We start from the raw sequence: 20,464 nt of genomic DNA, 5'->3' as shown, positions 1-20,464 counted from the left end.
TTCAAAATATAAAACTGTATCCAATGAAGACTAACTTCCACCCCCACTCCCATCCTCTCATTGTGCTCCCTTACCTACCATTCCGTTTGGAGGTGGGGGCGGGGGTTGGTATTCTTCTATTATTTCTTTATGAAAATAAAACTATATATCCCACTCAATATAAGCATCCCCCATATATCCTACAGATCTTTCCTCACAAGTTTGTTAAGGGCATCTTTGCTCCTTTTTCAGCTACATAGAAGCACCACTGTCTAGCCTCTGCTGATTAGGTTTGTTTCTTTCATGTCTTTTACTAATATTAGAATAAATAACTCGTACAACAAATAACCTGCTTTATCATTGATACTTCTCTGGCATTTAGTTTCATTCTTCTTTACACTATAATGTTCAATAATAAAATTGTTTAATGAGTAGCAAATATATGTCCTGTATTTTTTTTTTTTTTTTTTTGGTTATCAAAACTCTTCAACACAATAAACATATTACCTGTGTTTTTGGTCAGGTATCTTGCTATTGCTAGGCTCTGGTGAAGGTTAAGTCCATCGACTTCCAAAATGGGGATTTTACCGAATGGAAGAGCTTAAAATAAAAGAAGCAACAATAAAAAAAAATCAACTTCCGTACCAAAATCAGTAATAATTCTTCCATTTTTTACTGATAATTACAGAAATAAATCATGATTTGAAAGTTATAAAATTTTTGAATATTTATTCTAAAAGGGACAGTAAGCACCAGAATCTTCATAAGTTTTATATTTTTATTTAAAAAAAATTCTTAATGTTTACTTTTGAAGGAGAGAGAGAGACAGAGCATCAATGGGGGAGGGGCAACGAGAGAGGGAGACACAGAATCAGAAGCAGGCTCCAGACTCTGAGCTGTTGGCACAGAGCCCCACGCAGGGCTCGAACCCACAAACCGTGAGATCATGACCTGAGCTGAAGTTGGAAGCTCAACTGACCGAGCCACCCAGGCGCCCCTTGATAAGACTTTTTTTTTTTTTAAGTTGTCAGAAGACCTACTACAGAGTTAGTGGCCGCAGCAGGTCGAAAACCCAGGTTTACAGTGACACTACATATTAACCTGTGTATGACCTCATATATTACATAACACTTATTACTTATCTTTTCAAAAACCTTTCTTTTAAAGCTTCATTAATTTTTGTGGCTTCCATGAGCAATAATGTGAGTTATTCTTTAAAACCATAATCTAAGGAAATGGAGAGTTTGATTTACTTATCGAGTTATGGTAAGAAATTTAGCCAATTTTGATGAGAGACTATGTGAAGTATATAGTAAGGTAGTAAGTAAGCAATTTGTACAAATATTAGGGCAGACTCCTAGCAGATGTGTTATTTTACCTGTAGATCCCACTTTGTTTTATCTCAATCTATTATGTTTTGTCAGAAAGAAATATGTTTTTATAGAAAAATTCTAAGTTGTAGATAAATAATAACTACCATATAATTACAGCTATTTGAGTATTTTAATTGCTTACTCATATGTATTTAAAAACAACATCATAATGTATTTATAAACCACTTTTTTTATTTGATAACCTCTTTTTGAAATCTTTCCAAATCAGTGACACATCAGCTTTTTTAAAAAAATTGTTTTTGGGGCGCCTGGGTGGCTCAGTCGGTTAAGCATCCGACTTCAGCTCAGGTCATGATCTCGCGATCTCGCGGTCCGTGAGTTCGAGCCCCGCGTCGGGCTCTGGGCTGATGGCTCAGAGCCTGGAGCCTGCTTCCGATTCTGTGTCTCCCTCTCTCTCTGCTCCTCCCCCGTTCATGCTCTGTCTCTCTCTCTCTGTCTCAAAAATAAATAAACGTTAAAAAAAATTTTTTTAATTGTTTTTAATGGTTATTTTTGATAGAGAGAGCACAGTGCCACCCAGGCGCCCTGAAACATCCCTTTTTAATGGCTGCATTATATTTTGTCACATGTATTGATCACAATATTCCCAACCAGTGCCTTAGTTTCGGAAATATCATTATTTTGGAAAGGGAGAAAAGAATAAAGTGCCACTCATAATCCCATGACCCTAATGCAACTAGAATTAACCTAGAATCAGCCTTCAAGTGTCTTCCATATGCACATTAAATAAGTACAAGATGGATTACAGTTCACATCAGGAATAAAAACATCTTTGAGTACTTACCTAAGGAGTGTGCTAAGTACAATTCTAGGTGCCTGAGATACTGCAGTGAGCTAAACAAAGTCCCAAATAAAGCTGACACAAATCGTGATGCCTTATTCGGAGCAAAGTATGTGATTAGAAATTAACATGCTTAACATTTAGAGGGCTGCCCCCTTTATGCTAGGCAGTGTGCTAAATATTTCATGTACCCATTTGGTCCTCTGGTACTTACCACAATCTTGTGAAGTAGGTATTATCTCATTTTATAAATGAGGAGATGAGGTGAAGAGAGGTTGTGTCAAGAGTCCAGGTCACCTACTTGGTAGAGGCTCAAACTGAGTTCAGTTGGAAACTTTGCTCAGCTGTTTTGCTAGTTCTAAGAGCTATATTTTGTGAAATACATTAAAAATCAGAGCAAACCCAGAGGACAGTAGCCAAGTTAGAGAAGGGTCTGAAAACCACTTTTTATAAGGATTGGCTGAAAAACTTGGCACTCTTCACTGGGGAGAACAAAACAAACGAAGTGTAACCTAATGGCCGCCTTCATATATGGCACAGCAATCAAATGGATGAAAAATTGTACTTATCCTGACTATCTCTAAAACGCAGGACTGGAACTAAAAAATAATTTAAAAAGGGCAGATATTAACTCAAAATGAAGCATAATTTTTTAGCATTGGAACTATTGATGATGGAATGTGTTTTCCTGCGAGATGGTAGGCTTTCAGCTACTGGCAGCATTTGAGCCAAGCTCGTGATAATTGCCAACAGTGGGAATAAAGAAATTTAAGAAGATAAGTGCCAAGGCCTTCATTTGGTTCCAGAAAAAAATAACTTTGGGGTTGTTGGAGATGTAACTAAACAGGAGCATCTGTCAAAAAGCTTTAAGGAATTTAGTGACGCTGGGTATAAGGCTGTGTGATATGGCTGCCAAAGTAAGCACTGTGATCTTGGTAAAATGTCCTTGGAGAGTATCTCGGACTTATGCTAAGAGTGGTGGTCCCATTGTGCTCTGTGCTCTTCTAATGCCTGGAACATTGTGTTTCCCCACAGGCACCATGCATTAAATGGTGGACATAATCTAACAGTAGCTTGTCCTTCGGTAGTGAGGAAATCCAAACTAGGGGACATAAATGGAACCCTCCAGGAAGAGAAGAGAGTTGTCCCTTGGACCCCCACCTCATACAACCCATGGGAAGCAGCATATAAATCAAGAAGTAGAGTCAGGGCTAGAAAGTTTGGACTGAAATTCACAATGATGATCAGAGAAACAAGCAAGGAAGTTCTAAAAGTTGATATCTAGAGGAACAGATGTATGAGTTAGCTGGGACTCAGTTCTGAGCTCGGCCAGTGAGCTTTATCTGCACTCAGAGTATTATCATTGAACTGACTACACAGCAATGTCTTTTTTTCTCTATGATCTTAAAGATACTAAATTTCCTCAAATAATTGGATGTGATAGAAGGAATAATCTATTCTCCACAGATTAAAATGATAAGTCCAAGGCCAATGTATGAAAACCATGAGGAGATAGATTTTAATTTTGTGTAAAGAAGAGTCTTTTAAAAGTTTTCCTCCTTCAAAAATAAACGTTAAAAATTTTTTTAAAAAGAACAAAAATAAATAAACATTAAAAAAAATTAAAAAGGTTTTCCTCCTTTTCTGTTTTCTGTTCTCTCTTTCCAGAATTTCACTGAGACATTAGACATCTTCAACTTGAGTCTCAATTTTTCTAATCTTTTTTCTCCATTTTTTATTTCTTTTTCCTCCTGTACCTTCTGGAGGAGTTCTTACTTTTTTTTTTTATCATTTTATCAATTTGACTTGTTTTGTCTATATCAAATTTTTAGTTTCAACACCTTTTTTGTCTCTGAACATTCCTTTTTATAGCATATTTGTTCACAATGTATAGAATATCTGTTCTCTTTGAGGATTTTCTATTTTTGAAATTTTTTTCTTGCTATATCATCCTGATGCCCTCAGTTGATTTTTCCCCCACTACTTCTTCGTGTAGGTCTGTTTCATATTAGAGGCCTTCTAACAAATATCTATTAAATTTTGGTTTGCCATTCCTGTTTTAAATAAGTGAAAGGAATAAAAGCTAATTGGAACCTCAGTGGACATGGGAAGGGCTTACAAACAGACTGGGCTGGGCCGTGTCATTGAGATGCCCACCCGTTCAGTGTCTGCTAGACATTTCTCTTGGACTGACCAGCTTCCCTGGAGACAACACTTCGCATTTCCTGCCCGAGGGATACTCATTTGGTTGCAGCATTCTGACTGTAGAGCAGGGGATAAGGGCTTTGGGTCTCACTATTTAGTTTCTAGATTTCCGTTGAATCCTACCTATAGTATTGTGTCCTCAGACATGACTGGTGTCCTAGAATCCCCTGGGTCGTCCTTGATTGACAGTAATCTCCATCCTTCTTCCAGGGTGGGAAAAAGATCTTGTGGTCATGCTGCTGCCTCACATTCTTCCAGTCAATCCTCTGTCAGTTCAGTTTTTAGAGTTCTCAGTTGCTTCCAATTCCTGAGAATTTGGGGGGATCCCTGGAGTGATTCAGCTTGCCTCCTCCTCCTCTAGGCTTATATTTGAGCATCAGTAGCCTACTAAGTCACCTTACCATTCTGTTCTTGTTAATGTTTATTTATTGATTTTGAGACGGGGGGGGGGGGGAGAAAGAGAGAGAGAGAGAGAACAAGCAGGGGAGGGGCAGAGAGAGAGAGAGAGAGAGAGAGAGAGAATCCCAAGCAGCCTCCAAGCCGTCAGTGCAGAGCCTGACACGGGGGTGAACTCACAAACCGTGAGATCATGACATGAGCTGAGATCAAGAGTTGGTCACTTAACTGACTGAGCCACCTAGATGCCCCATCATCTTACCATTCTTGGACCTGTTTTCCAGCTTTGAGAATTTTGTGCTGTTATATTCAAGCTTGATTTCTTTGTCCTTGTAGGGCTTTGACTTTTTTTTTTTTTTTAAGAAGTACTTCAATGTTATTTCAAGAGAAAAAAAATGTCAACACCTGTGTGCAGTTTACCAGGTTTGACTTGGAAGAACTTCTTAATGGAAATATCCAATGATATTCTAGGTTATCACAGAGGGCAGGTCAGAGAGGATTTCAAACACCAGCAAGCATTCCTAAGTCAGATGGGAGATGAGGCCAGCTAAAATATGTAATAAACTGCTTTTCAACATCTGCTCTTGCCTTTTTTCTCAAAGATATAAAATGCTGGATTTTTAGCTGAGCAAATGATTATCCACAATAACGTCAGCATTTCCCAGCTTCCCCTGTAGTAATGTATGACCACATGAATAAGTTCTTACCAAGGGGCTACAAGCAGAAGTGAAATGTAAAACTTTCTGGTCATGCTGTTGAAAGAAAGAGATGTGCCCCTTTCCCTCTTAGACTTCCTGTGAGTTGAAATGTGGAAGGAGGGGGAGCTATCTTACACTATATAAATTAGACAACCAACAAGGGGTGGCAGATCAACAGAAAATAAGGAGCCTAATCTTTGACAACTTCATGGAACAGCACCACTATACCAGCTTGGGCTTTTATGCAAAAGAAATGAATTTCTATTCTCTTTAGGCCATTTTTGTGTTGGGTGTCTGTTAAAGCATCTGAAACTATGAATATATATATATATATATATATATATATATATATATACATCCTAACCACCATGAACTTTAAAATTCCTTTCAACTCTAAGAATCTGTGAAAATATTAAGAAAATGTAGCAATTCCGTTTTTAATAACATAATGGAAAGTCAAGGTAGAAGAGGGTATGAGGCACTCACAGAACTTATATCTAAAAACTAAAAGGCAGCATTTGTTATATGTAATGTCTGTGCAACTTGCTATCCATCTTGACTTCATTAATGAATACAACTTAATTTCACCTATTTCATGTCCACAGAGTTAAAAATCCCATGTACAAATTCTGATGGCGGGGGAGAGTTTGGATATTAATGAGAAAGTTTCATGATAAAAGGAAATGAAATATTCAAGCCCTCCAGGGAAGAGTTCTCTGATAAGAAAAAGAGTGATTACAGGGGCAATGACTTTTAAAGAACTCATGTTTTTAAAAGGCATGTGGTGATATGTATTGTTAATATGCCAGTTATCCTGGTGTTAGTGGTTTTATTTATTTATATATTTATTTTAATATAATTTATTGTCAAGTTAGCTAGCATACAGAGCATACAGTGTGTTCTTGGTTTCTGAGGTAGATTCCCATGATTCATCACTTACATACAACACCCAGTGCTCATCCCAACAAGTGCCCTCCTCAGTGCCCATCACCCATTTTCCTTTCTCCCCCACCCCCATCAACCCTCAGTTTGTTCTCTGTATTTAAGAGTCTCTTGGGGCACCTGGGTGGCTTGGTCGGTTAAGCGTCCGACTTCTGCCCAGGTCATGATCTCGCGGTCTGTGAGTTCGAGCCCCTCGTCAGGCTCTGTGCTGACAGCTCAGAGCCTGGACTCCGTTTCAAATTCTGTGTCTCCCTCTCTCTCTGCCCCTCCCCTGTTCACGCTCTGTCTCTCTCTGTCTCAAAAATAAATAAACGTTAAAAAAATTAAAAAAAAAAAAAAGAGTCTCTCATGGTTTGCCTTCCTGTCTGTAACTACTTTTTTTCCTTCCCCTCCCCCATGGTCTTCTGTTAAGTTTCTCAAATTCCACACATGAGTGAAATCATATGATATCTGTCTTTCTCTGATTTATTTCACTTAGCATAATACCCTCCAGTTCCATCCACGTTGTTGCAAATGGCAAGATTTCATTCTTTTTCATTGCTGACTAGTATCCCATTGTATACATAAACCACATCTTCTTTATCCATTCATCAGTTGACTGACATTTGGGCTCTTTCCATACTTTGGCTATTGTCGATAATGCTGCAATAAACATTGGGGTACTTGTGCCCCTATGAATCAACACTCCTATATCCTTTGGATAAATTCCTAGTAGTGCTATTGCTGGGTCGTAGGGTAGTTCTACTTTTAGTTTTTTGAGGAACCTCCACATTGTTTTCCAGAGTGGCTGCAGTTATTGGCATCTAGTGCAAATAACTTGGGCCACTGTATGAAATTGACCTGTGTTTGAAAAACAATTCTACCCTGCTAGGACTGTGAACGTAGATTACATAAATTCTGTGTGCTATAGCTATCCCAGCTATAAAATAGAAACAATAATACATCCCATGAAGGCAGGCTGGAGAAATTAAATGAAATGAGTCTGGGGAGTATCTACCAGGTGCCCGATAGTCTTCCAATACTCAATAGTTGTTTTCTTCAACTTCATCTTTATGCAAGTTTGTAATAACTTCATCACAAAAATGTGAATTTTAACCATACAACTAATATTTAGTTAGTAGTTCTAGGTGGATTTAATGAACAAAAGAATTAGCTCATCTATTTTTTTCTTCATTCAGAAAAAAAAAAAAAAAAGCACCTAGGGGATGACTCACAATTTACTGAGAGCCACACACTTTTTAATGTAATAATATTTCTAATTCTTCCCCTTTGTCCTGAGTGCTAAGTAGCATGTTTTCATTTGGTTACCTGCCCAATTCATCAATTTGCTCTTTCTTCTGATCAAACATCCTAGTTTTGCTCACATATCCATCCTTCTTTTGAATAGTCACATGCTGCATGAAAATTGATTCCATGCCCAACTTCAGAGGTAGACTAGATGGTTCAAGGTACTTCTTATCTGCTTTGTCGGTTCACACGCAGACACATAACCCAATTTGAGCCAGTGAGACATGACAAGTTTGCCGACGTCTTCTGGGAAAGATTTTCTTCACTCAACATTTATGGAAGCAGTGCTCTTTCTCTCTCTCACATATCTCTCGACATTCCTGTTCAAGGCTGTCGGGCTGGAACCGCAGCAACCTTATTGTTACTTGTTCCATGATGCCGCCAACACACAGAAGAAAGTCATCTCTTGAAACCTGTCCTATTTCTGATTTTTGGTTATCTGAGACAACTAATTTCCTTGTCATCTAAGCGATTTTGAGGTCGGTTTTCTGTTAGAGCAGCATATCTGATCCCTTGTCAAAACATCATAGGTATCTGCAGTGAGCCCATCCAATTCCAATTGTCAAGAATAATGACCTTGGTATTCCCCATTTCAGCTCTTCTGACACAGCTTTGTATTGTTTATATATTCTTTCTATGAGGTTTGTGTTTTCACCTTGAATAGAAAATTTTGGGGGCCACCTAGCTTCTCAATGTAAAGCTAAATCAGATTTAAAAACCTCTATTTAAAAAAATAATAATAAATGGGACACCTGGGTGGCTCAGTCAGTTAAGTGTCCGGCTTCAGCTCAGGTCATGATCTCACGGTTCATGAGTTCGAGCCCTGCATCAGGCTCTGTGCTGGCATCTCTGAGCCTGGAGCCTGCTTCGGATTCTGTGTCTCCCTCTCTCTCTGCCTCTACCCCACTTGTGCTCTGTCTCTCTCTCAAAAATAAATAAGCATTAAAAATTTTTTTAATCAATAAACAAAAAAATTAAAACCTTTCTTTTTTTTCATTTCCCTGAGGAAACACAGAAAGTTCTGGAAACATATTTTCCCTACATTTTCATGAACTATTTGTGCCACTTACTTGATTTGACTTCAGACCAATCAGCTTGTTCTATTCTGTGGTCTTCATACTTTATGTCCAAATATGCAAATATATATCGAATAATTTCCGCTCTCCCCCTCATATTAAAATAAGTGAGTTTGTAGTTTGGCATGGTGGGATTCTGGAAAAAGAAAATTTGAAGATTATTTTAGCAGCCCTCTAGGGATGTTTTGATATTTTTCTTTGGGGATTTTTTCAAAACTTTATGGCATCTTTTGAAATAGCTGTAGATATTAGAGAATATTTCAAAACCTGAATTATAAATCACTATCCTAATAACATATGGGAAAGACTTGTTAGAAGATCATGACTACCTCTTTAAGAATTAGCTGGAACATTCCAGTGAAATAATCAAACTCAAATTTTACTTACAAAAAAAATTCAGTGTGAGAGGGTATCTATACACCAACCTTCAGAGGACAGAGTCTGAAACTTTCCATTTTTTCCATTTTAAGCTGTTTTTTTCCTGCCTTTACTCACTTGTAGACAGCTGGATAAGGATTTCATGAAAAGGTACATGCAAGGGGAATGTGAGCCAGCCTTGCCAACCTGAGCTTGCCATCGCCTCCCTTCTCTCGCCCATGGCATTTCCCTCTAGGAATCAAAGGCTTAGGGAAACACTGCTCTCTTTTCTCTTTTACTGCATGCATGCTGCTGGGTTTTATTGGGATGCTAGCACCCCGCAAACAGAACCCACCTTGGTGACCTTTGTTGGGAGGGGGCAATGGGAGGCATATTTCTCTGTACCTCCTGTAGAGGAGCAAGGGAGAAAGAAAGCAACTTTCTTACATTTCATAAAGTTTGCTAATACTGGCTACATTGGTTAGATGTAGGTCGTTATAATTTCATGAGTTTTCTGTGATTTGTATCATCTCATTTCTATTGTTTATAAACGATTAATGATTTCAAGCACTAATGGTAGAATGTCTTGTAATTTTTTAACGATCAGGTAACCTAGAAAGAAACATTTTCATTTGAAATTCAGCTCTTGCACTAAGTTGCTGTGTATCTTTGGACTAGTCAACAAAATCTCTCTGAATTTCAAAGTCCATTTTTTGGAAGTAGAGATACTAATATGGACTTGGAGATGTACTGAGGTAGTACAGGTAAAGCATTTCACACAATGCCAGACGCTTAATAATTATTAGCTATTGACGATAATAACTCTGAGTTAATTCTATAGTCAAAAATAACCACTGTGAATACAGTACACTAAAAACAAATAATGTTCATAGTAATTACATGAATAGAAGTCGTAAAGAATAATTATTTTTTAACTTTTTATTTTTGAAAGAGAGAGCATGAGTGGGGGAGGGGCAGAGACAGAGGAGGACAAAAGATCGAAAGTGGTCTCTGTGCTGACAGCAGCGAGCCCCATGCGGAGCCTGAACTCAGGAACCGTCAGATCGTGATCTGAGCCAAAGTCACACACTCAACCAACTGAGTCACCTAGGTGCCCCAACAATTATTTAAGTGGTAAGTTTAAGTAGTTTATTTTCTGCTAGGGAAGTTTTTCAAGGATGTTAACGGAATAGTAAATAAAAAGAAAAGTTAGGCTGAAGTCTCAAAACAAAATTCTATCTGAAATCACACCACATAAACGGTCAAACACAAACCACAAAAAATCTAGATTGCCAAGTTTATGCACTCCCAGTATCCCGCTGTGGTGCAGATGACCACAAACAGCTGTCTGGTTGCCTACTGAGACCCCTTCAAGACCCAGGAAACAATGGTGACGGTAATTTCTGGTGAATCCATTTCTCTGGGCCTGGGTTTTCCCCGTCCAGGTATTGTGGGTGGAGGTGATGCTCCTTGCTAGAAACTCAGTCACCCTGAACATTCCACAAGCCATCCTATTCCTGGTGGCCAGTCCAGTCCGTGTCCAAGTGAAATGTGGCACATGCCTTGCATATCAGGTATGTGAGTTAAAAATTCACTGGAGTGAACTAATAAAAATTCTAAGGTACAGAGCCCCCAGTTCTTTGGGGGAGAAATATGCATACAAGGAGTTCAAATTTGGGGGACTAAGTTAAACTTAATGTTGAGCTTAGAAATAAATAGTGGGAAAAACATGAGAGTATAAAAATAGTAAAAAAGGTAAAGTAATAAGCTTCCTTCTGAAAAAAAAAAGGAATAGTTTATGTAATCACAATAAAGGGGACACTCTTTTTCTTTTAAGTTTACTTGTTTATTTTCAGAGAGAGAGACAGTGGAGGAGGGGCACAGAGAGAGGGTGACACAGAATCCCAAGCAGGTTTCATGCCGTCAGCACAGAGCTCAATGTGGGGCTTGATCTCATGACCTGGGGATCAATACCTGAACCTAAGTCAAGAGTCGGTCACTCAACTGACGGACCCACCCAGGCGCCCCAAGGAAACATTCTTATCTAGGAAATAAAAAGCATAATTGTTACAACTCCTTGATCTAACAGTTCTAAATCTCAAAAGAACAAAAAGAGTCTTCAGAGTGGAAAAAATGTCATTCTTGGTCACAGTTTTTATTTGAAGAACATTGTATACAACTTTTTTTTATTGATTTTTGCTGTGTGGGTCAATGTTTCCTCAGCAACAAAGAAATTATGTGTATTTTCCTTATGAGCATTATATGAATATGTAGATTCATATACATCCATTATGATCAATGTTAAAAAAAATAAACATGACTTTTAATCATTTGGTCAAATGCTACATAAATATCAGTGTCCACCTCCTAATTCTGCATGAAAACAAAGGCACTTGTTATTGTTCATTTGCAAAAATGTGCCATTTTATATTGTATTTCACTCAAGTAAAGAAGACATTTAAAAAAGTCCTTAGTATAATTTGGCAGCTATCTACAGTTCTCTGCAAATATATCTTTAAATCTAAGATTGGGCACAGGTCCATGAACAACTGACAAATGCTTATCTTTCAAGATAGAACATCCTTTCAACAGTTGTAATTCATTGATGAAGCTGTACTTACACAATACATTCCTGTAGTTAGTTGCATAATTATATTTTCTATTGAGTGAAAGTCTAGTTTTCTTGATTCTTACAGCTACAAAATTCCAAACTTGAAGACTTTTGTTTTTCAGGACATATGTGCACATTTTATAACATGAAAAATAAGTAAATGTAAATGCAATTGCAAACATCTACGAAGTTTAAAGATCCTTTCTATATTTCATAAAGTTTTTGCATAAAAACTAACCGAAGAAATTCCAAGTAAATGTTTGTATGGTGAAAATAGACAAGGAAATTTACAATAGAAGCTAATGAGAACTATAGAGCATAGTGTCTGGAAGATTTTTGTTCCTCGTACTGCACTCAGCAGTCTATTTCTGTTACAATAACCTCACTTTGTTAAAGCCTTTATTTCATAAGGATGATAGGCTAAAAGGATGAAGGTAAGGTACATCCCGCTCCCACAATGGATGCAGTGAGGAATGCACTTAAGGGTTGAGTAGGTCAGTGGCAACTCACTTAAGGGTTGAGTAGGTCAGTGTGGTTTGCAGGCACCGTGCTACTTAGTATCTAAATGGCCTTGGGCGAGTTACCTGTTCCTAGTTTTACTTTCCTCACCTGCCAAGTGGTAATGAAAATATTGTGTAGAAAGTACCGATACAATGCTTGGCACACGGTGTACATTCAGAAAGCAAAGCAGGAAGGATGAAAAAGGAGGGCGGGAGAGAGGAAGACAGGGAAGGACAGTTCCCACCCTAGTTGAGGTTCAAGCCCAGCTGTGTGTAATTTGATTGGATTCTGATCTTCAAAGCACATAAAAATAAAAGTAAGTTAAGGATAAAAAGAAAAATACAGTGTCAGGATTAAAAGCCAAGACAAACTTTGCCTGGATCAAAGCAAACAGACACCAAATACAGTAAGCAGGACCCTGAATTCTGAGAGAGGCAGTGACCATTGAGGAAGGTAACTCCTTTGGAAAAAAGGAGAATAAAATCCCCCACACAAATGAGAGACTTTAGGGAAGCACTGCTTGAAACTAGGGCCTGGTGGGCTCTTATAATCTCTAAAAGGTCAAATTGTAAACCTCTAGTAAAAGTGAAAACAAGGAAAATATATGAAAAGTCACAAAAAATTAATATTATAAGCAAAAAGGGTCATAACAGCAGATGAAATAGATCATTAAAAATCATAAGCTAATGGGACACCTGAGTGGCTGAGTCGGTTAAGTGACCGACTTCAGCTCAGGTCATCATCTTACAGTCCGTGGGTTCGAGCCCTGTCAGGCTCTGTGCTGGAGCCTGCTTCGGATTCTGTGTCTCCCTCTCTCTCTGTCTCCCCACCCCTGGCTCGAGCTCTGTCTCTCTCTCAAAAATTAAAAAAAAAAAAAATTAAAAAAAAAACAGTAAAAAAATCATAACATGACATGTAACACGACAAATAACTGAACACTTAAATGGAAAGATTTTGAGAAATATGTAAACTAACACAAGCAAATAAAAAAACTGAAAGCCTGCATTTAACACTAACCAGTGAAGAAATTGCTTGGTAATTACCCATTGGTAATTATCCATTATGTAATGAATGGAATTAGTTACATTCATGAAAGACACCAGACCCAGAAGAAAACTTCTTTAACCTATTAGAGTCTCTTTTTACAAAAACAAAAAACAAAAAACAAAAAACAAAACTTAGAGCAAACATACATAATGGGAAGCCAATAGAAGCATTTTCTTTAATGTCAGGAATAACGAGAGCCTCACTACTACTCTTACTGTTCAACATAGTCCCAGATGCCTAGCTACTCAGTAAGATAAGACAACAATAAACAACATATGTAAGGAATGGAAAGGCAGAGACAAAACTGTCCTTATTTGCAATCAAAGTTATTGTTTGTATTTAAAATTCAAGAGACTCTCTGGATAAACCTGAGCCTGAATTTCAAACAGAAATGCTAAGGACCAAAATAGCCAAGACAAATGAAAAAAGCAGAGGGAGAGGACTTGACCTACCAGACTGCAAGACTTACATAAAAAAACAAAAAAAAAACCCCAAAAAACAACTTGCAATTAGGGTAATGTGATCTTTGTTCAGGACCAGACACACAGAGGTGCATAGAACCTTTAACAGAATCTCAGATATATGACCAAGATGACATGACAGTGAGAACATAATGGGTCTAGACTGAAATGGTTCTGAGACAAAAGAAGAAGATATACAGAATTAGATCCCAATTTCACACAATACGTAGAAAGAACACCGGATGGATTATACCCCTAAGTATGATTGGACTGGCCTAAGCAAATTCCAGTGTCATGCTGTTCCCTGTCAGTTTCATTTCTGAGCCTTTCCACTATCACTACACGTTAAGAATCCCATGTGGGAAGGGGCGCCTGGGTGGCTCAGTCAGTTGAGCATCTGACTTCCGCTCTGGTCATGATCTCACTGTTCGTGGGTTCAAGCTCCACATTGGGCTCTGTGCTGACAGCTCAGAGCCTGGAACCTGCTTTGGACTCTGTGTCTCTCTCTCTCTGTCCTTTCCCCACTCGTATTGTCTCTGTCTCTCAAAAAAGTGAATAAATGTTAAAAAATTTAAAAAAAAAGAATCGTATGTAAGGAAAGCTGTATATATTTCCTGAAATGATACAGAAACAAGAAGGAAAAAGATAAACTGATCATGCTTAAAGCTTTCCTTTATAACTGAAGCTAGCCACTGGCTTCCTTCCATTCTGAAGAGAGTTATTTAAAGTTACTGAGTATCAGAAAAATAAAAAAACCACTTAGAGTTGTGTTTGAAAAACAAGATATGCTCAACGTCACTCCTCATCAGGGAAATACAAATCAAAACCACACTCAGATATCACCTCACGCCAGTCAGAGTGGCCAAAATGAACAAATCAGGAGACTATAGATGCTGGAGAGGATGTGGAGAAACGGGAACCCTCTTGCACTGTTGGTGGGAATGCAAATTGGTGCAGCCACTCTGGAAAACAGTGTGGAGGTTCCTCAAAAAATTAAAAATAGACCTACCCTATGACCCAGCAATAGCACTGCTAGGAATTTACCCAAGGGATACAGGAGTCCTGATGCATAGGGGCACTTGTACCCCAATGTTTTTAGCAGCACTCTCAACAATAGCCAAATTATGGAAAGAGCCTAAATGTCCATCAACTAATGAATGGGTAAAGAAATTGTGGTTTATATACACAATGGAGTACTACGTGGCAATGAGAAAGAATGAAATATGGCCCTTTGTAGCAACGTGGATGGAACTGGAGAGTGTGATGCTAAGTGAAATAAGCCATACAGAGAAAGACAGATACCATATGGTTTCACTCTTATGTGGACCCTTAACAGAAACTTAACAGAAAGTCTATGGGGGAGGGGAAGAAAAAGAAAAGAGGTTAGAGTGGGAGAGAGCCAAAGCATAAGAGACTCTTAAAAACTGAGAACAAACTGAGGGTTGATGGGGGGTAGGAGGGAGGGGAGGGTGGGTGATGGGTATTGAGGAGGGCACCTTTTGGGATGAGCACTGGGTGTTGTATGGAAATCAATTTGACAATAAATTTCATATATTGGAAAAAAAATTAAAAAATAAAAATAAATTAAAAAAAAAGAAAAATAAGATATACAGTTTCTTAAAGAACATATAAATGATTAATAATACATACCCTGGATAGAAATTTTCACATATGAACTCACACAGATGTAGCCATTAAATTCAAAAGAAGATTTACCTTTTAATATATGCTAAACTTATTTAGAAAGTACACCTTTGATATGACAATAATAGTGTTTTTGAAAAGTTCTGTCTTGTGTACTTTCTTTCTTCCTCCTGGTTTATAGCTCTTTTTCCTTTCTTTCTTTCTTTTTTTTTTTAATGTTTACTGATTTATTTTGAGAGAGAGATAGAGAGGCAGAGAGAGAGGGAGAGAGAGAATCCCAAGCAGGCTCCGCAATGTTAGCACAGAGCCCGACACTGAACTCAATCTCACAAACCGTGAGATCATGACCTGAACCAAAATGATGTGCCAGACACTTAACTGACTGAGCCACGCAGGTGCCCCTGTAGCTCTTTTTACTTTATGTAACACTGATACATTTCAGCTGATTAATAACCACAAAACACAGGCATATTCAGTCCCAGAGGCAATTTTAATGCAGTCATTGATAAAATACAAACTGTAAAAAACCATTTCATTTTAACTAAGCTGATATCCTATTCTGTACATTGCTACAAGAGCCCAGTAAAACAGTATCAAAAATGCTAATGTGTACGCCAGAAAGGAGATAACAATCCAAACTCAACTCTGGCAAAAGAGGCTAATATTCAATTACTATGTTATGCACTTAAAAGATTTCAGCAGATAACTGAAAAAAAGGAATTGAATTTTTGAAATAATTTCGATGGATAGAAAAACTTACAAATAGGAATTAAGTATTAGCCATTTTACAATTCACTTCAAAACCTAAACACTATTTATTTTTATTTCACTCATAAAAGTGTTGGTCTACATGAGCTCTTACTCTTAAATGAAAGGAAAGTCAAGCATACTTGAGAATAATGCAAAAACCTACACATTTGAAGTATAAAAACACAAATTATTTGTGAATTTGCCAACAGTTCTTTGCTGTATCTCAACTTGACCAATGTTTAACCTGTACAAATGTACTGGCATAGAGTACATAGAGTAACATTTGTACTCCCATTATATAGACTGCAGTGTTTTGAAATGCGAAAATTGGATTCAGAGAGCAATCACATGAGATGCTATTGTCTACATAAGAACTTCTTGCACATTATGACCTTAAATAACAGTACTGCATTACCTACTAACAGTTGGTGGTAGAGAATGTTGATTTCCTTCACTCACAGAGTCCCTGAGCATTTCTAGTTCAGTTCTGGAAAAGTTGCCAGGTTGGAGTTAAATTGTAGGACTACAGAGAAATATCAGCATTTTTGTTAACTGAGTATAATATTGATTTCAGTCAAACCCTGAATGTTTAATTTCACATTGGCAGGCCAGGATTTCTATTTTCCCATCAAAGACCAATGAAATATCATTTTAAATGGCTGCCTCACATTAAAGCCAAGGCAAGAGGAATAATTGAAATATCCTTTGGGAGCTGTGAGCCCAAATTCTTAGCCTGGAGTAAACGCGTTAAATTATCTTTGAAACCAAATGATGATAGAATGTAATTCTTGGCAAAACATGAAGACATTTCAACAAAATGAGCCTTAAAGTGACAGAAAATATTACAAAGAAAATTCAAGAGAAAGAAAGAAGAAAGAAAGAAAGAAAGAAAGAAAGAAAGAAAGAAAGAAAGAGAAAAGAAAGAAAGGGAGAAAGAAAGAGAAAGAGAGAGAAAGGGAGAAGAAAGAAAGAAAGAAAGAAAGAAAGAAAGAAAGAAAGAAAGAAGGAAGGAAGGAAGGAAAAGGGAGAAAGAGAGAGAAAGGGAGAAGAAAGAAAGGAAGAAAGAAAGAGAGAAAAGAGAGAGAAAAGGAGAAAGAAAGAAAGAGAGAAAGGGAGAAAGAAAGAACTTCCGCTTCATACATTAAAAAACATCACTTATACTGACTGTATTTTGTATGTTAAAGTCTACTTAAAGGATCTTTTTAAATCTTTTAAAATCTTTAAAAATCTTTAAAAATCTCCAGTACCTATATTTCTCTTAGAAATTACTGTTTGATTTCTATTTGGCCACTAACATAGGGAGGATCTGAATGAGACTAGATCAGAGGGAGTGGCACAGTGAAAAGAGGTCATCAGAAAGTTGTTCAGTCACACACAAATTTGACAGTAATAAAAATAAGCACTAAGATGAAGAGAGAACACTCTCATTTCATATCTTTATAGAGTTCAATCTTACCACTTACTTGTGCTATGTTTCCGTGGAGTCTCTAGTATCTTCTATGCCCTCATAAGTGACTGCATCTTGGGTTTATATGATGAGTAAGTCACAGTCACAAGCCAATGAGAGTCAAGACGACTTACTTCCACCCAAGTGTCTTCCTTCATTTCTCAGATGAAATATGCTCACCAAACAGTCCCGCCTGCAAAGACTTCTGGTTATTCTTGGCATTTGATAGGCTCTCTGTGTGTAAATAATCTAATGTATTTGCATTCAATAGATAGAATCAAAGTTACAGGTGCTGACATGTGTCTATTGCTACATGCTCATTTATGTTTAAAGTTTTACACCGCAGGCTCCTGGAGAATGAGACAACTGGAATACAGGCAAGCCTTCTTTTCAGATACACAAGTGGCTTGCTTCCTCAATTCATTTGGTCTCCTTGGGGAGCCCTTGGCCGACCACATCCTCACCAGAACCCTCCTCCAACAGTCTTGTCGTTTACCTGCTGTGTGTTTCTTCATTACCACGTCTGACAATAGAGTGTATTTTCTTGGTTTGTTTTCACCCCCCTCCAGCAGAAGGTAAGCTCCATAGGAGCAGGTGCCTCGTTATTCAGTTTACTGTTATGCCCTCATTGTGGAAAGAAATGCCAGGCACATCATAGGTACTAATATATCTTTGATGAGTGAATGATCCCAATTTATATTTCCCAACCATTCACATTTTTTACAAGGACTCTTTACAGTTCTCATTACTGCGAGGATATTTCATTTACATTCCTTTTCTCAGAAGAGCCATAAAGCTGGAGTGGAAGATTCTAACACACCTTGTTGATAATCCTTATACAGATGAGTAACAAATGCCTAAATGTTCTAGAAATTTATTTTTTTCCACTCCAATTCATTACAGGTATAATATTAGGACAGCTCAGTGAAAGGATCCAGTGAAATACCTGCCTGTGCATTATAAGGCCTGCAGATTGTCCATGAAACATATTAATGACAGGTTGGCTTGCAACTTCTAGAAAATAACACTTATAGGCAGCAATAGCAACCTGTCAAATATTTCCTATTTATTAGCACTTTAAACGTTGAATAATATGTTTACATCCATTTATTGTATACATTAGAAATGAAGAAAAATATAAATATTAAGTCTGCAGGAAGCTTAAGATATAAATCCAGCCCCTTATTCACCAAAGAGATCTATGTAAATCAAAATCAAGTGCAAAGGAAATAGGAGCTATACAAAATTAGCATATTGTATTTTTTATCTTTCACTGAGTTTTAACTTGCATTCAAAAAAACCTTTTTGTCCTCACCTCAATCACTTCTAATTCCCACTTGATAGATGATGAAACAGACATAGGGAAATTAGGTAAATTGCCTAGGAATTTCGGGTGGGACAAGCTAAGATCAAAGCTTACACCTTCTGATGACGCATTTAATATTCGCTTCCTACGTTATGCTTGGGTTTAAAAAAATCAAATATACAAGATATAGCACTTGCCTCATTTTCTATAATAATAGTCTGCTTTACAGCCCATTTTTCTTGGTTGTAGGAAAACAAAGCAACCAATCATCTCTCAGGGGAGGAATGCCATTCAATTCTTGGTCATCCATCTACAGCAGCTGTCCTGGAGGCTGCCGCCATTCATGTGTGCATGGCCTTCCCACCAGCAGCTCTCGGCTGCTTCTGCAGTGTCCTCATTCTGCCACTCTCGTGCCCAAATGTGGCAGCCTAGCCACTTCGGATGCTTTCTCAAGTTCCAACTCTACACCCTCCAACACAGCCATTTCTTCAAAGTGGTCTTGTCACCTCCCTGGCAGCACAATATGGCCCCGGGGCCCCTCTGCTGTCTAGAACTACACATTTCCCCTCCTTTTGCTTCTCCTATCCCTGGCCCAGGTGGGTATGCTTTAACTCTTCTCATCCACGACCAGCCTTGGGATTTTGCACAGGTTATTAACCTCTCTGTGCTTCAGTTCCTCCATCTTTAGATGCGCATTTATTCTACAATAAATATTAGTGAGTACCTAATCTTTGCCAGGTACTATTCTGGATAGTAGAGGTTAAGCAGTAAATAAAAACAGAGAAAAATCCTTGCCCTCATGGAGCATTCTTAACAATATTAGTAACAACAACCTTATAAGGTCCTGAGAGCATTCAATGAGTACATCCAGTGAATGCATGGAGGTCGATGAGTATTAGTGATGGTTAATGCAGTCTGCAATCCATCCAAAGGGGATCCATCCATCATGTCCCTTCACCAGTCCATGCTGAAACATCCTTGCCCTCTTTGTAGTTAGACCTTGGAGCTAAAAGCCAGAAAGAGGAGCAGTTGCCAACTTTTACTTTTTACCCTGCTTCATCCTCTCTTGAGGAGATGAACTCAGAGTCAGCTATCTGCTTGAGTGTGGGGAAGGTAAAGGAGGAAATGCAGGGTGAATACCCTTCATAGATTACCTCAATTCTCTCTTAGCTAGTGCCATTTTCTACATGCTCCATGCCCCTCATGAACACCCTGTGCATCGGATTGGACCAAGTGAGAAATAAGTATGAATAAATGTGACCATCTGTATGATAATGTCTCCATAAGCATTTGAAGGACTATTATAACTTAATTGAATATACTTTCATTTTCTCTGGCAGCTCCAGAATCGGAGCACGCTTACTTCTTAGCAAGTTCCTAACTCCTATTGACTCAGAGTCCAAATTTGTTCTTGTTTTTCTTATTGTCCAACCTATGTAGTAATGCGATCATACAAGGTGCTGATGAAGACTTCCAGCTTGGAGTCCTGACTGCTTACCTAAAATTGGAACCTCAACCCTACCACTTTGAGCTCTGGAAATTCAGGCAGAACTCTACCCTCCATTGGCATCAGTTTCCTCAT

At 38.0% G+C, this 20,464-nt stretch overlaps 1 protein-coding gene across 1 annotated transcript in view; it reads right to left on the bottom strand.

Annotated features, from left to right (window-relative positions):
* Nucleotides 1-20,464, bottom strand: part of HPGDS (hematopoietic prostaglandin D synthase) — a 31,194-nt gene extending 10,730 nt beyond the window's left edge. The window contains exons 1-4 of the mRNA XM_015086969.3: nucleotides 20,381-20,464; nucleotides 17,593-17,769; nucleotides 8,753-8,894; nucleotides 487-579 (exon numbers count right to left, since the gene is read on the bottom strand). Coding sequence (XP_014942455.1) covers nucleotides 487-579; nucleotides 8,753-8,885 — 226 coding nt within the window. The 5' untranslated portion in view covers nucleotides 8,886-8,894; nucleotides 17,593-17,769; nucleotides 20,381-20,464. The remainder of the gene's footprint in view (nucleotides 1-486; nucleotides 580-8,752; nucleotides 8,895-17,592; nucleotides 17,770-20,380) is intronic.

Source organism: Acinonyx jubatus, chromosome B1 (assembly GCF_027475565.1).
Source record: "Acinonyx jubatus isolate Ajub_Pintada_27869175 chromosome B1, VMU_Ajub_asm_v1.0, whole genome shotgun sequence".
In the NCBI taxonomy this organism is placed as follows: Eukaryota; Metazoa; Chordata; class Mammalia; order Carnivora; family Felidae; genus Acinonyx; species Acinonyx jubatus.
This window is presented reverse-complemented; position numbering and strand designations above follow the sequence as displayed.